The sequence below is a fragment of the Dermochelys coriacea genome, chromosome 15, assembly GCF_009764565.3.
Source record: "Dermochelys coriacea isolate rDerCor1 chromosome 15, rDerCor1.pri.v4, whole genome shotgun sequence".
Lineage (NCBI taxonomy): Eukaryota > Metazoa > Chordata > Testudines > Dermochelyidae > Dermochelys > Dermochelys coriacea.
Window position 1 is genome coordinate 27,311,642 of NC_050082.1, and position 16,181 is coordinate 27,327,822.

The following is a 16,181-nucleotide window of genomic DNA, read 5'->3' on the forward strand; positions in this document are numbered from 1 at the left end:
AGAAAGAAAAAGACACAAAAAGTCTGTGACTAGCTGTCAGATGCCTGATATCCTATAATATTAACCCTTTCTGGCAGTTACAGACCAAACCATGGCTTGAAATATTAAGGTCATTTTTGTCTCAGGTCCTGCTGGATTCTTTTATATTTTTTAAAATCTGAACTATAAAGCTGTAGGCAGTTGATAAGAAATAAAAGTGAGTTATTTATATACAGAGGTGGGTTCTTCCTAAGAAAAACTCAGAGTTTTTTACTCCCCACTTGTTTGCAACAATTCTTAGGATTTTGAAAAGAGAATTCTTTCTAAGCAAGCATGTTCAGAGACAAATCCTAATTTTTGATTAAGAGGACTTCATATACCACATTACTTCTGGAAGAATACAATACATTTTCAAGTATTTATGAATTCATGGATTCTCATGTAACACTGAAGTGCCTACTAAAGAAAATGAAAACAAATCATCCACATTTGTAAGAAAATCTAGCAATTTCTATGAATAAATTCCCTCATTTTCTAGAGAACCAGTAAGATCACATTTGTTAATACTTCTGGAAGTTAACTTTTCAGACAACATAAAATTACTGGCAATGTTTAGCCAAATTTTTAAATCTGAGCGTCTAAAGTTAGGCTTCAACATATATATATAAGCACCTAAATAAAAGTGGACCGATTTCAAAAAGGTGCAGAGCACCTGCACCTCCCATTGACTTCAACGAGATCTACAGGTGCTCAGCATTTCTGAAGAGTCTTACTCAGGTGCTTACATTTGGTTTTCAGAGCCTAACCCAAAGCATCAAGATTTAAGATGTTTACCTTTATGATGTAAAGCTATACCCAATTTTAAAAAGCCATTTAAAATACAGGAACATACCTCTCCTTGCATAATTGGTATCCATATCTTTAAACTGCACCATAACAAAATCTGAAGACTTGAACAAGATACTCTCTAATATGTCTTCCCGTTTTGGCCCCAGACTGGACTCTTCAGGTTTTCGATGAGCAGCATCAAGCACTAAATCACACTAACGTTAAAAATACAAGTGAGTTTGATTCTAAATAATTAATTTAATAATAAATATTGTGACTATTGAACAATTAATTACTTGTTAACAACCTACAGAACAAGATTTGCAACATTAGGCATATTTCCCATAGTGAATAACTTCAAAATGAAGCTGCTTGTGGGCAATTCCCAAACTGAGAAAGGCTAGATCTGAATACACTTATTAAAAATTATTTGCTTTACTCTACTAATGAGTAGTAAATCAGTGAGCTTTGTAAAAAACTGATCAGAAAGGAAAAAAAAAAAAGACAAAAAAATTACCTTAGGACTGTAGGTTTTAAAAACTCCTTCATATATACCTCCGTTTTTCACCTGTACTTCACATTTGGATCCCTAAAATGTAAGGCAAAAAAAAAAAATCAAAGAAGCTCTCTCACTCTGGCATAAAGACTGTCAAGTGACATTTGAATGCTTTCTTCTACACTTGTGTTTTTATGTATCTAATGTGAAGGGCTCAATTTTTAGCCAGGCCTCTCTACCCAATCACCATTTCTATACATTCACAAACATGCACCTATGCTTTGCAGATGCAAACACCTGTGTGCACTCAAGTTTGTCCTAATGGGGTCTGAAGTTGTCAATTCAACATTTGAACAATTGTAAACATTTTATGGCACACAAGTGCACGTGCAAGTTTTTGCAAGAGCAAAATGTGCGCACATATACGTGCATGCAAGGGGAGGGTGGAGGTTGAAAGCTTACCCGAAGTATCTAGCAGCAAGAATGTGGGACTGCCTGGGTGATTCACTTATTTTCACCATGTCAGCATTTTCCTTAAAACATAACTTTTTTGGTGTGCTATATTCAGACAATGATTTTTAAACTGCCATTTGTTTCACTCATTCAAAATCTATCCTAAGATGGCAAAGTCAAAAGAAGTAGGGTTGTGGGAAGAAACATACCATACCCATCACAAGCAACTTGCAACTTTCTAAACTAAAAAAAACCAGCACAGTCACCACTATGGTTCTTAATGGTTAAACCTTGGCACAAGATATCCGCTGTGCTAATTTAAAGGCTCTCAATTAAGATGCGGTTAGTTTAATATTTTATAATTAATTCTGTATCAACATCTCTAGAGATGTTTACTCTCCTGTCATGACAACTTACAACAACTGAAGTAAGTATGTGAACCATTCTCATGTTTGCATAGATGCCATCAAAAGAAATCTGAAAGATAAAAAGCTTGTATCAGAAAGCAAAAAAGCAGAACTATTCACCACAACAATTCAAATGAGGTTATGGAAGAACTGCCAGCTTCAAATATTACAACATTGAACATACAGTTTGCAAGAGTATGTGGATCAAATACCTTGCTCAGGGCTTGCCAACATAAATTTAGTTAGCAATAATCTGGAGTGTGACTCTACTAGCCTGCTGCACACTGCTGACATGCACTAACAGTGCCTCAGTGCACTCAGATCTACTCCTGTTTCAAAACAGGGTAGATCAAAGTGCACCAAGAAACTGTTAGTGTGTGGCAGGCTAGCATGGGGAAGATTTACACCCCAGCTTCATGTGAACTACATACTCCTGTAGACAAGGGTAAAACACAAAATTCATTAATTCACAGGTTGCTAGTTGACTCAATGCCAACAAAGGAATCAAGCCTCTCCATCATCCAAAAAAACCTCAAACCCCTCCCAAACATGCCTTGCTATCATTGCCCTCCAGTTTAAGACTACAAGCTGTTGGTGCAAATACCTCAACGGCCACCCAAGAAAGAGAGCTGCTTTAGCTAAAAGCCTGTTGATGTACATTCTCTCCCCCCCACCCCCCATTTCAGGGACTAGCTAGCAGACCCGGGTTTGGGTGACCAGATAGAAAGTGTGAAAAATCAGGACAGGGTGGGGCGTAATAGGCGCCTATATAAGTAAAAGCCCCAAATATCAGGACTGTCCCCATAAAATCAGGGTATCTGGTCACCCAACCCCAGTCATATTAGCAGCAGTTAAAAGCATCAAATTACAAATTCCCAAGACGATGACAGAACATATTCTAAATAAACCAAGATTAGATTTACAATCGTATCAAAATCTAAGATCCTAAGCTAGGCAACCCCACCAAATATCAAGCATGATGCTAGATTTTATGGATTTGCACTTGCATATATTAAGTGATGAGAATGTGCGCATGGTGCGACATCTCTCCTCTTTCCCTGCCAGCTTCATTCTTGTGAGCCAACAGATGCTGAAACAGATGAATACCCCATCATATTTTGAGCTTGTCAATTGACAGCATCTCTTTTAGGCTGTGTCAAACTGTTTAGTTTAATCCAGTTATGCCTATGTATTGAAGTACATGTTTTGTGACATCACCCATTGTTCTTAGAAACAATCTTTAGAGGTTCATACTTCAATATTTGTTAGTGTGGGTGATTTAAAGACATCAAACACAAAATAGTTTGTTTAACTTTAGCCTCTCAGACAAAGTATATGAAGTTTGAAGGGACAAGGGGAAATTTGTGTGCTTTACTGTCACTAGAAAAGTGTCTTTATATCTGTAAAAAAGATGCACTAGGTATAACCTTAGCCATTTCAAGTCACCCTCTCCCCCTACAAAAAAAATTAAATAATTTAATTGCCCTTAAACACCCGCACTATATCAAAGTTGTACACAGACATGCTTTTAGGAAAGGGCTTACCAAAGGTGTCTGAAGCAAAGTTGAACATAATTTTTGTTTCGCTAGAATTCCAAATGTGTAAAGCTATATAACTATGCTAATTTGTAGAACATTTTTCAGAGCTATACGGAATTGTAATAAACCGGGAGTTTAGTTTTGGTTAAGAGAGAAATCAGACCAACCTTATCAATAGTGCTAACACATCTGTTACTTTTGTTCAACTCAGTGATGTCTTGTACTAGCTTTAGACTTCTCTACTTATGGGATGGACTAACGTTACAGGCCTCAAATAGGAACAAATATGTAGCCGTTGCCATGAGTAACACCTATATAGGTACTACTATGCACGTGTATGATACAGTTGCCAAGAATATACAGAAAATGGATTTACACAGCCACAGTTCCATATTTTGTAGGTAAGTGCTTTGTTTGGGAGACTACTAGTATTAAATGAATGCAAGGCCCTAAATTTTAAGAGAGTCACTCAATGTTTGATCGAGTGTTTTCTAACAGCATCTGTGAAAATGGCTAGAATATCCATAAAGGTATTAAAACCAAGAGAGATTTGACAATCAAGACAGTTTACTGTCTGCTAATCTCAAGTTACCCATCTACAATGACCTGAAATACTAGAGATTTAAGTTTATTTTCCTGAAACGAGACTTAAAATTTTCAAGTTATTAGATATTAAATTTCCATGCAAAGCAACATAGTACTATGAGAAACAATGAAATATGTACTTACTGTAGGCTGAGGCGGCCCTTTGCCACTGCTGCGACCTCTGAAATTATTAAATATGTATCAGATTCAATAAAAACAAGACAATAAGATTGCTGAAATTAGACATCACTTGAACTCAAGTATTGAGGGAAACTGGTTGAATACAGAAAACCTACCCAGATTACAGGTGTTGGAGGAAAAAAAAAAAAAAAAAAAAAAAAAAAAAAAAAAAAAAGATAAATGTTAAAGCTCCTGTAAGATTTTCCTCTATCAAGAGAAAACCTAATTTAGAATCATTTTACTAATCTTAAAAAGATATCATTTCTACATCTACAACAGACCAAGGAACACAGCAGTGAAGGAACATTTCTAAATCAATTTCACTTTAAGACCTGTTATCTCTTAAATACTAGCCCTTTTCATACTAAAGTGATCATGTATGTATGACCAAGTGCTATGTGTCACAAAGGTAATTATCTGATGTTTCAAGTTAGAGTCAAGTACCACTGCAGCATCATAACTGAGAATACTAACGTACATCCAGAAACAGAAGTGGCAACTTTATAAGCAAATAAGTATGAATTATAGCATTTTTATTCTACTAAAAGGTGCCGATACCATAGTACTCTAGAATAAAGCATAGCAATATTACACATGTATCTAAGATTGTAAAAAAGTTTTTGTATTTAATAAATTTTATTTTGAAACAGTATGATCACAAAATGCACATGCCCATGCCCATGAGAATAGTATTCTGGTTTCATGTTAAGCCACAACTTTTGCATTTCTGACTTCAGACTTTTAATTTCATAACCTTAATGTTACATAATGTAAGTTTTTTTGCATTTTAGTTTGATCATCTTGCCTCCTCCCACCCCAAAGAAAAATTCTGGGGGCTATTTAGATTAGAGGAATTTGAAAGGCACCTTCTTTTTCTGTGGCGATCCCAAACTCAGAAAGTGTTCTTCATTCTAAAGTTCATACAGCTTTCAATCCTGAATCTGTTTCTGCACTGAAATCCGTATGAGGTGAGATATAAACTATGAAGACACTGTCAGTAGTAAAATAAATTGGAATGCCTTGTATTAAACATTAACAGTGTAAAATATGAGTTTCTAAAATGTTAGAATTTGTTTTTCCGTAAATAAAAAAGGATCTGAATAGCCATTCTGAAAATCTGGTACTACAATATTGGGCAGTTCATTATATAAGAGTCAGAAAGCAACTTGCTATACTTAAAAATGAGACTTTTTCACCCTTCCAAAACTAAAACAAAATCCAGAACAGCTAACCATTTTTTCTTCAAACATTTACAAAAATAAAGGCCAGCGTCAACTACAGAAAATGTCAGGCCCAAAACTAAAGCTTATGCAACTCAAAACAAGGGATTATGGAAGTGTCTCGAATCTATAGCAGACACTACCAGGCACCAGCTGTAAGCGAGTCTGTGTTGCATTAGACCAGCATAGCAGTAACAAACACTTCTATAGTGCTTTTGAATTACACTAAAATTACTTTACGAAGTGATATAAAGCATAAGATGTTTATATGTAGGAAAAGATCTACATTTCCAACATTAAGAAAAAAGTGGACAGAATATTAGCACTTCTGAGTCCATGTGTTTACCTTTTATAGAGCTGCATAAAAAAAAAAATGTGAAAAAGAATTTGCAACTATCTGAATAAGGACTTGTCTACATAGGGAATCTGGCGGGAATCGCTATTCTGCAATAGCTCCTCATGTGGACACTCCTAAGGCTCATCTATGCTACAGGGACTATAGTACTGCTATTATGCCACCATAACCTCATAGTATAGATGCAGCCCACAGTGACAGAAGGGGTTTTTCCATTGCTTTAGGTATCCACCTCCCTGAGTGGTGGTAGCAAGGCTGATGGAAGAATTCTTCTATCGATCTAGTTGCATCTACACAGGGGTTAGGTCACCATAGCTATAACACTCAGGAGTGTGAATTTTTCACATTTCTGAGCTATGCCAATCTAAAAATTTAACTGTAGACCAGACCTTATTCTAGAATAAGGGTGTCCATGCAGGGAGTTCTTCCAGAATAGCTGTGGCACTTTAAAATTCACACCCAGTCTTCTTCCAGAATAACTTCCTCATGTAGACAAGTCTTAAATTCTTAGTGCCAATTTAAAAGGTACCAGCATACAAATAATTTTCCAACTGTCTTATGTATTCCATATTTGGCATATTTTAACATTTGAAGAATGAAATCTTCTGCATTGGAATATATTGTGTAATATCTTTCTGAATCATAGTAATAGTCCCTTTTGGCCTTAAAGTCTATGTTAGGTCAATTGCACATGTAACCACACAAAAGCACAAGTACTGGTGGTCCTACAAGTACCTGGAATCACACATTTCCTGAAAAGTGATACTGAATGCAAAGTTTCAGAGTAGCAGCCGTGTTAGTCTGTATTCGCAAAAAGAAAAGGAGTACTTGTGGCACCTTAGAGACTAACAAATTTATTAGAGCATAAGCTTTCGTGAGCTACAGCTCACTTCATCGGATGCATTTGGTGGAAAAAACAGAGGAGAGATTGAATGCAAAGGTAACGGCTCACGAGTAGCCCTACAGGTTCACCACTGTGATAAAATATCACAGATTCAGTGTTTTTTTTGTCTGTCCAAGACTTCTCTTTGTATTAAGAAGAAGAAGGGGAACAGGAAGACTCTGAACTGTCAGCTGTCCTGTTTAAAATATAAGCTTCTAGAGCAGCGGTACTCACCCCACGGCCTGCTGCAGCCCAATCTGCACACAGCTGTGGCTCATGTGACATCCTCAGGACCATACAGGTAGTATATATATATTGTGTGGATGCAGCCCACATAGCACACAGAGAGCTGCATATGCGGCCCACAATGGTAAATAGGTTGAGAACCACTGTTCTTGAGGCATGACTTCATCCTTCTTTCTGTTTTACACAGCCTCACGCAAACTGATGATGCCCCATAATTAGTAATAAAATACAGGTCATTCAGAAATCAAGCTGTCAAATTAGTTTTCAGAAGTCTAGTGAAACATTATAAACCAGGGAAGTAAATGAAAGTTTATTTGCATGACTTCTCTGCCTCTCCATTAGCATCACAAAATAGTGCCACACACTTTATTTTGAGCTTTGGTTACAAGTAGCTGACTAGGTTAATCACTTGTCAAACTAAACACTGTGGCATGGTGAGCCCTTCATGTTCCTGTAACATAGGAACATCCATCTGAGCCACTCATGCAGAAGGCAAAAAAAGTGATGTAATCAGAGGTGAGAGCTCCATGAAAGAAGCTATAGTTGAGTTTTCACAATGCTCTATTGCACTAATGTTTAACACATTTCACTTTTAAACATTACAGAAAAGTCAGACAGCTGACTCAACCAGCCTCAAAGCAGGCTAGAAATTAGCTTGGAGATTCTTCACCAGACTCTCCTTCGTTGGTGTCAAGAGTCATTTTAGTAACCTAGATAGCTCCAACATTAGATTTAAAAGTAACCATCACAACTGAAAAGATTAAGAAATCACAGTTTTATTCTAGTGAGAAGCGCTTCTTAGCCTATAAGCTTTTAGATTGCTGGACTGAGCAAAATGGTTGCAGTTTTTCTTTAACATTTTCAGTGTGCGCGAAGTTATAAAATTCCACATCTGCTGCAGCACTTCCATTAACAAAGTTACTGTTTTTTCCTTTGTTTCTGTAGCAATGGCCCTCAGCAAAAATTCTTCTTGTCCTCACTAGCAGTAATTTCTCAAATTCTAAATTGGTTCAAGAGTTAGATTAACTACTGGGTTTTCGCCTACTGCATTATGAGCTACTAGACATCTTTCTGAATCATACTTCTTGTTTTCAAGCTACAACTTAAGCCCTACAGAATGGGGGGAGGGGGAAATCACCAAGATTTTAATAAAAAGAAAAGGAGTACTTGGGGCACCTTAGAGACTAACAAATTTATTTGAGCATAAGCTTTCGTGAGCTACCGTTCACTTCATCAGATGCATTCAGTGGAAAATACAGTGGGGAGATTTATATACACAGAGAACACGAAACAATGGGTGAACGCCACTAGCCATCACCTTCAGCCCCCAACTATAACCTCTCCAATGCATCATCAAGGTATTTTATTTAACAGATGGGGAACTGAGGTACAAACTAATGTCTGGTCTACACTTGAAACTTAGGTCGATATAGCTACAATGCTCAGGGTTGTGAAAAATCCCTAGTCCTGAGTCCTGTAGCTATGCCAACCTAATCCCTGGATAGCACACAGCTAGGATATAGAAGAATGCTTCCAGTGACATACCTGCTATTGCTAGGGGAGGTGGAGTTCTTACAGCTATGGAAAAACCCCTTCTATCACTGTAGTCTCTGTATACACTACAGGGTTACAGTCTCAGTGCCATAGCTACGCTGCTATAGCTACAGTGCCATAGCTAGGCTGCTATAGCGCTTGTACTGTAGACATGATCTTAGCAACTTGACCAGCATAATACAAAAAGTTTGTGGTAGGCCCAGGAATAGAATCAGATCTCTAAGACTGTGTCTACACGACAGAGTTTACAGTGGCACAGCTGTACCCATGAAGCTGCGCCACTGTCCTCTGTAGCATGGGTCACGGGTCACTTGGCATGGGTCACTGCTGGAGGATTCTCTGCTCCTTGAAGTCTTTAAACCACAATTTGAGGATTTCAATAGCTCAGACATAGGTGAGGTTTTTCTTAGGAGTGAGTGGGTGAGATTTTGTGGCCTGCATTGTGCAGGAGGTCAGACTAGATGATCAGAATGGTCCCTTCTGACCTTAGTATCTATGAATCTACAACCTATCCTGAAGGACGACCCATCACTCTCAGAGATCTTGAGAGACAGGCTAGTCCTTGCTTACAACAGCCCCACAACCTGAAGCAAATACTCACCAGCAACCACACAACAGAACCACTAACCCAGGAACCTATCCCTGCAACAAAGCCCGTTGCCAACTCTGTCCACATATCTATTCAGGGGACACCATCATAAGGCCTCATCACATCAGCCACACTATCAGAGGCTCGTTCACCTGCACATCTACCAATGTGATATATGCCATCATTTGCCAGCAATGCCCCTCCGCCATGTACATTGGCCAAACTGGACAGTCTCTACGTAAAAGAATGAATGGACACAAATCAGACGTCAAGACTTATAACATTCAAAAACCAGTCGGAGAACACTTCAATCTCTCCGGTCACTCGATCACAGACCTAAAAGTGGCAATTCTTCAACAAAAAAGCTTCAAAAACAGACTCCAAGGAGAGACTGCTGAATTGGAATTAATTTGCAAACTGGATAAAATTAACTTAGGCTTGAATAAAGACTGGGAATGGATGAGTCATTACACAAAGTAAACTATTTCCCCATGTTTATTCTCTTCTCTCCCCCCGCCCCGTGTTCCTCACATGTTCTTGTCAACTTCTGGAAATGGCCCACCTTGATTATCACTACAAAGGGTTTCCCCCCCCCCCGCCCCCGCTTTCCTTCTGGTAATAGCTCACCTTACCTGATCATTCTCGTTAGTGTGTATGGTAACACCCATTGTTTCATGTTCTCTGTGTATATAAATCTCCCCACTTTATTTTCAACTTAATGCAGCCGATGATAGCTCACGAAAGCTTATGCTCAAATAAATTTGTTAGTCTCTAAGGTGCCACAAGTACTCCTTTTCTTTTTTGCGGATACAGACTAACACAGCTGCTACTCTGAAACCAAGAAAAGGAGTACTTGTGGCACCTTAGAGACTAACAAATTTATTAGAGCATAAGCTTTCGTGAGCTACAGCTCACTTCCAGATTTTAATATCATTCTGCTTATATCTTGCAATGTAACCAGAGTGGTACGTGCCTTCTGATAGAGGCCAATCAACTTGATGTTTCTATCCCAATAAGAAAAGGCTCAACCTCCAAACATCTTTGCAGAAGTACAATAAATAATATTGAGCCATTATAATTTATTATGTTCATAGCACCCAAGAGCATACCAGATTTTAACTAAACAGAAAGCTGTAGATTAATGGTAAACTCTTTGGGTCAGGGACTGAGACGTAACCTAAATGAATGTAACAATCAGTAAGGACAGGAGGAGGTGAGAATGGACAGCAATCACCATGCAGACTGTCTAAGCAGTGCACATCCTGACTGTTCTGCTAAGTTTCAGACTCCAATGAGAGACTGCTGAATTGGAATTAATTTGCAAACTGGATACAATTAATTTAGGCTTGAATAAAGATGTGTCATTACACAAAGTAAAACTATTTCCCCCTGTTTATTTCCCCTCCTACTGTTCTTGTAAACTGCTGGAAACGGCCCACCTCGATTATCACTACAAAAGGCTTCTCCCCCCGGCTGGTAATAGCTCACCTTTCCTGATCACTCTTGTTACAGTCTGTATGGTAACACCCATTGTTTCATGTTCTCTGTGTATATAAAAATCTCCCCACTATATTTTCCACTGCATGCAGCCGATGAAGTGAGCTGTCGCTCACAAAAGCTTATGCTCAAATAAATTTGTTAGTCTCGAAGGTGCCACAAGTACTCCTTTTCTTTTTACAAAAGAAACCGTTTAAGCCATTATTTTGTAGGAAGAGCGCCAAAATAGCAAACTTCTCATATCAGGTCAATATTTACATTATGAGTCTGTTGTGCTCAGAAGTCGCATTGAAAATTCAGATTGTTACAAAAGGGTATCATCCCATATGTGAAATGGTAAGTAAGTTTTCTAGGTTTATAAAAGCTATATCATACTATTGATAAATGCTACACAATTATACTTCAGTTATCACCTAAGCTTCAAATATCATACTAATATGAATACGAGCAGAAAGCCGTTCCTTTAAACTTTTATATATTTTTCTAGTTAAAAAAACATACAAAGAACACATGAATGTTTAAAGAAAGGGAACTTAGTTTTCCAACAATATACATAAAGTCTCATGATTTTTCTCCAAATGGAATATTTGTGTTGGTTTCATTGATTTTGCTATACAAGACTGAACATAGGAAACATCTCCATACATACGCTGCATTTAGTGGAGACAGCTAGTGCAGACAGTTTAAAACATGCAACTGCAAACTACAATTGTTAAGTTTAATAGAGCAAAGACAAGACTTTTGGGGGCATCAATAAGTATTACTGAAGACGACGTATTGGATGAATTGGCTCCAGAATGCTTTCCTTACAAAATAAGTGCCTAGAAACTGTAAACCAGTTTCTTGTATTAGAGAAATACCTTAACAGACAATTGTACTTTATTCCAACAGATTCTCTCAGGCCTGGTCTACACTACAAAGTCAGGTTGATGTAGCCACCTTGTGTCGACCTATTTGTGCATGCATAACTGCCTGCATCTTCTGAGAACCTCTGCAAAAGTCTATCTACCTCAATTGAGTTCAGCATCTTGCAAAATCAGACTGTCCTTATAAAAATGTTTGTGTACCACAGATGCAAAGTTAAAAATCCTACATGAAGTATTAAAGCAAGATTTTCAGTAGATTTTCTACAGTACTGTCTACTTAATGCTAAACTCCTTTAAAGTACACTTAATCCATCCTGTAAATAAACAGTGAACATGAGGTCAAATTTACAGCTCAGTAACTTATATCAGTGTCTTTTTTATATACCTCTTATATAAAGTAGGACAGTTGATAAATGAGGCGCTGAAGAACCTTCTTTACATAATTGTTGCAAACCACAGCCATTCATATTGTCAATTGCACTTTCTAGAAAGTATGAAACAAACATCACACTGATAACTGTTTATGAACATTAGTAGCAATCTATAATTAAGAGTGACCTGTAGGTTAAGAGTTATTCCATTTGATAATTTAACAGAGTTACATTCCAGCAATATGAGTTACTAACTAATTTGATGTAGATTTTATTATAAACTTGAACACCACAGAAGATTATGTAATCCTGGAAAATATTTTACACATATAGTGCCCTCCATCCAAGGACCTCCAAGTGCTTTAAAATGGTAATGCATCCGATGAAGTGAGCTGTAGCTCATGAAAGCTTATACTCTAATAAATTTGTTAGTCTCTAAGGTGCCACAAGTACTCCTTTTCTTTTTGCGAATACAGACTAACACGGCTGCTACTCTGAAACCTGTCATTAAGCCTTGAAGGAGCACTGAAAGATAAAATAGGAAATTATCCTAATTTCGCAGTTGAGAAAAGTGAGGAATAGAAATTTAGTAACTTACCCTAAATCACACAAATCAACTCCTAGTCAGACACTTTACACACAAGACAGCCCACCTTTCCCTAAAACAGTTACTAGCACAATGTACAAACATGAAAGAGTTACAGGTATTCAATAAGACACTAAGGGAATGATTACTATATCATGAAATGGTTACTATGACAGAGATGAAGGCTTCTAGTGAACTGAGGTCACTACTAAAATCGTGCATGCACACAAGCATAGAGGACAGTAAGCTCTTTAGGGTAGAGAAAGTGGTGGTTTAACTTTGACTCTGGCACAACCAGTCTGCATTTCAAAAGAAGCCACTATAATAGTATCTAGGAGTTAGCATACACTTAATATTCTCAACTACTTCTGTCCAGGTGGGACAACCATTCTTCCTCCTGCTCTTGGTTTAGACTTTTTGGTGAGACTACTGAAAAGTGAAAATGACTAACCTACTTCATCGCCTAAAAGGAAATCTGATAGAGAACAATTAGCATTAATGGTGAAAAGGGAGTTTTCAATCATTTCAGCTTTAATCTCTTTATAAGCAAGGAATTTTTAAAATACTTTTAACTTACATTCCTTTAAACCTGAATGTTCAGCACAGTTGGGCAATTGATCAAGATGCTAAAGTACAGAAAAATAGTTTTCTACAATTGTAACTCAACTACTCAAAGTAGACCCTGATTTAAAAGATGGTTTTAAATAACGTTGCCCGAGGACAAAAATATTGATATTTCCTCATAATAAAACAATTTTCCTTTGGATGGTGCCTCCTGATGAGATTGATGCAACTGTTTACGATTACAGGAGAGATGCAGAATAACTAAATTTATAATTGGATAAAACTGAACCAAACATCAAAATATAAATTTGAGAACGTTTGACTAGCATGCTGTAGCTGTAGTTTGTCAGGTCTGTATACAGTGTCTGTATTTTTTGTAATAGTTTTTTCAGCGATTGGAGAGAGGATACCAACAGCATGTTATGTCCGTACATGCCATATTCCACTTATACAGACCACAAATAAGTATGGCATTTAACACATTTGCCAGTTTGTAAGAGACACATCTGCTTCTAGTAATGCACCTTTTTGAGAGGTTTTGTTGTCTAAATATTCTTACTGAAAGGCTGCTAATCCCCCACTCAAACACACAAAAATCTTTTTCTTATATAAAGGGTAGTTATAGCAAACATTCTGAAAGCAAATCTAGTGAAGTAAGCAAAGCAAGGAAACATTCCAACCCACTGACAAAAGAGAAGCAGGTGCTTGTCCTTACTAATTTCTACCATTATAAACATTTTGCCTCCAATAGCTCAAATGAGCTTTATGGCCACATTTCAACTCCTAAAATCTGACTGCCCATGCAAAGCAACAGCATGTGCATCTCAGGAATGTACTACGCATGTAAACATTATGGAGTTACAAATAATAAAAGTGTTAAGAAACCAGCTTAGCACAAGCAAGAAACAATTTAATTTTTCATTACAAAGTTTAATACCAAGGCACAAAGATTGTAAAACATATTTTAAAACAAACTGGTTTTTAAAACTGCACACAAACAGAGCTTACATAAAAAGAAAAAGGAGGACTTGTGGCACCTTAGAGACAACAGATGTATTTGAGCATAAGCTTTCGTGATGAATCCGATGAAGTGAACTGTAAAAGCTTATGCTCAAATAAATTTGTCGTCTCTAAGGTGCCACAAGTCCTCCTTTTCTTTTTGTGGATACAGACCAACACGGCTGCTACTCTGAAACAGAGCATACATACAAATTTGCAGCATGAGGTAAATTTTAACAACACTGATAATCCAAAATTAAGATTTTTCTCTAAGATACCAGTGGGAGTGTTTTAAAGGTGCTTCATTCAGCACCTTGGCAAGACTTCCAGTGAGAGAAAGTCTCAATTTTACAGGATCCTTCATCTAGAAAGATCTCAAAGTGCTCTACAGGTTACATAAACTGAATGTCAAGTTAACTGTCCCCATAACAATTTATCCACTTGAAACCAAGGGTAACATAGGTAGGAAGAATGTAATGGCTTTAGTTGGAATTTGACCAGGAAACATGAGCTGACTTTCTTTCGCACACGCACGCACGCACGCACACACACAAAAGGCTTCACATCCCCACTAAAATTTTAAGGGAGGAATGTTGAATGTAAGAAATCACTTCAGTAAACTGCTCAAAGTGTCAATACATTTTTAGTTTGCATTGTTCTTTTCCCCCTCGATCTTTCCCTCCACTTTGTTCCGTTGACTGGTAATTAAGTGAAATCCTGCTGTCAGATGTGTCCCACAACAGTTGTCTAGTATATTTTGTTTTACTGCTAGCACACAGAACTGAATAAGAGTAGAACTGCCAAACTAGAGTGCAATGCAAAAGGGAAAACTTAAATACCAAGTGCCCTGAGACCAGGAACTCCAAAAGGGAAACATTATGCATGATCTCTCAAGGTGTCAGGAGATCCAGGATACCAGAAAGTCTGCATGGTGGGGAGGGGGAGGCGACAGAGGCAAGCACAACTAAACAGTTGTGAAAGATGAAGAAACCTTTTGAAAGATGAAGACCTGGGAGCGTATCTTTGCCCTGAGAATCATACCCAATCATCAAGCAAAGGACAGCAGCTCTGATATAGGGTCAGAAGTAGGGAGCTTACTGCAGAGAGAGTCTCACTACCAACAGCGGGCAATGAGAACACCTGACACCTCCCACCAGGGATTCACGTCTTTACATTACGAACTTGGATGGCATTTCACTCCGTGAGCAAGCGTGCTTAAAAACCTCGTCTCCTCTGCAGCGGTTACCGTGAATCACCTTCACCGGCATTTGCAGACTCGGACACTTTAAGCAGTGCCCCAGCAGGCGGCCCGGCGGGGACGAGCCGCCGGGCTGCAGCAGACTCACGACGCGGGTCTCAATACAACGCCTATTTCGAAAATAAAATGGTCACCTCTGTACCGGCAGCAGGCGCGCCGGCCTGGCTGCGGGCCGGGGCCTCCTTCCCCCTCCCTCGCAGGTGGGGTCTAGTCCCCTCCTCCCGCAAGCGGGGCCCGCCCGCCGGCCAAGCGAGCCCCGAGCCCCTCACCCGGCACCTTCCGGCCTTAGGCCGCGCGGCACGAGCGCCCTTCGAGCCGGCCTGGGAAACAGAGGCCTAGCAGCGGCGGCTCCACGGCGGAGCCGCCAGCCCCCGAGTGGGCTGCCCCTCCCCGGGCGCGCCGCTGCCCTCCCCGCGAGGCCAGGCCCAGCCCCCCCCCGGGCCCCTTCAGCCTCCCCCCGGCGAGGCCGGGCCCAGCCCCCCGGGCCGGGTGCCCTTCACCCGCCCCGCGAAGCCAGGCCCAGCCCCCTCCCCAGGGCCGGGTGCCCCTTCACCCCGCCCGGCATCTCCCGCGGCCTAGACCCACCCAATCGCCCCGCTCCGCCGCCTCGCCGAGGCCTCGCCGGGAAAGGGACTCAGCGCCCGGCCTGCGCCGCGTCCTCTGCCGCGCCCCCTCCCCCCCTTCAGGCCGGGGGCCGCTGAAGGCCCGCGCGGAAGCGCTGCTCTGC

General features: G+C 39.4%; 1 protein-coding gene across 29 annotated transcripts in view; it reads right to left on the reverse strand.

Moving 5' to 3' along the window:
* ATXN2 (ataxin 2) overlaps positions 1-16,181 on the reverse strand; it is an 80,541-nt gene that overhangs the window by 54,640 nt on the left and 9,720 nt on the right. For 27 of the 29 annotated variants that reach the window (XM_038372778.1, XM_038372751.1, XM_038372775.2 and 24 more), the window contains exons 2-5: positions 4,431-4,467; positions 2,174-2,233; positions 1,325-1,396; positions 872-1,022 (exon numbers count right to left, since the gene is read on the reverse strand). In XM_038372778.1, coding sequence (XP_038228706.1) covers positions 872-1,022; positions 1,325-1,396; positions 2,174-2,233; positions 4,431-4,467 — 320 coding nt within the window. Of the gene's footprint in view, positions 1-871; positions 1,023-1,324; positions 1,397-2,173; positions 2,234-4,430; positions 4,468-16,039; positions 16,146-16,181 lie in introns of those variants that run through there. The other 2 variants (XM_038372790.2, XM_043497896.1) reach the window with 2 other exon arrangements.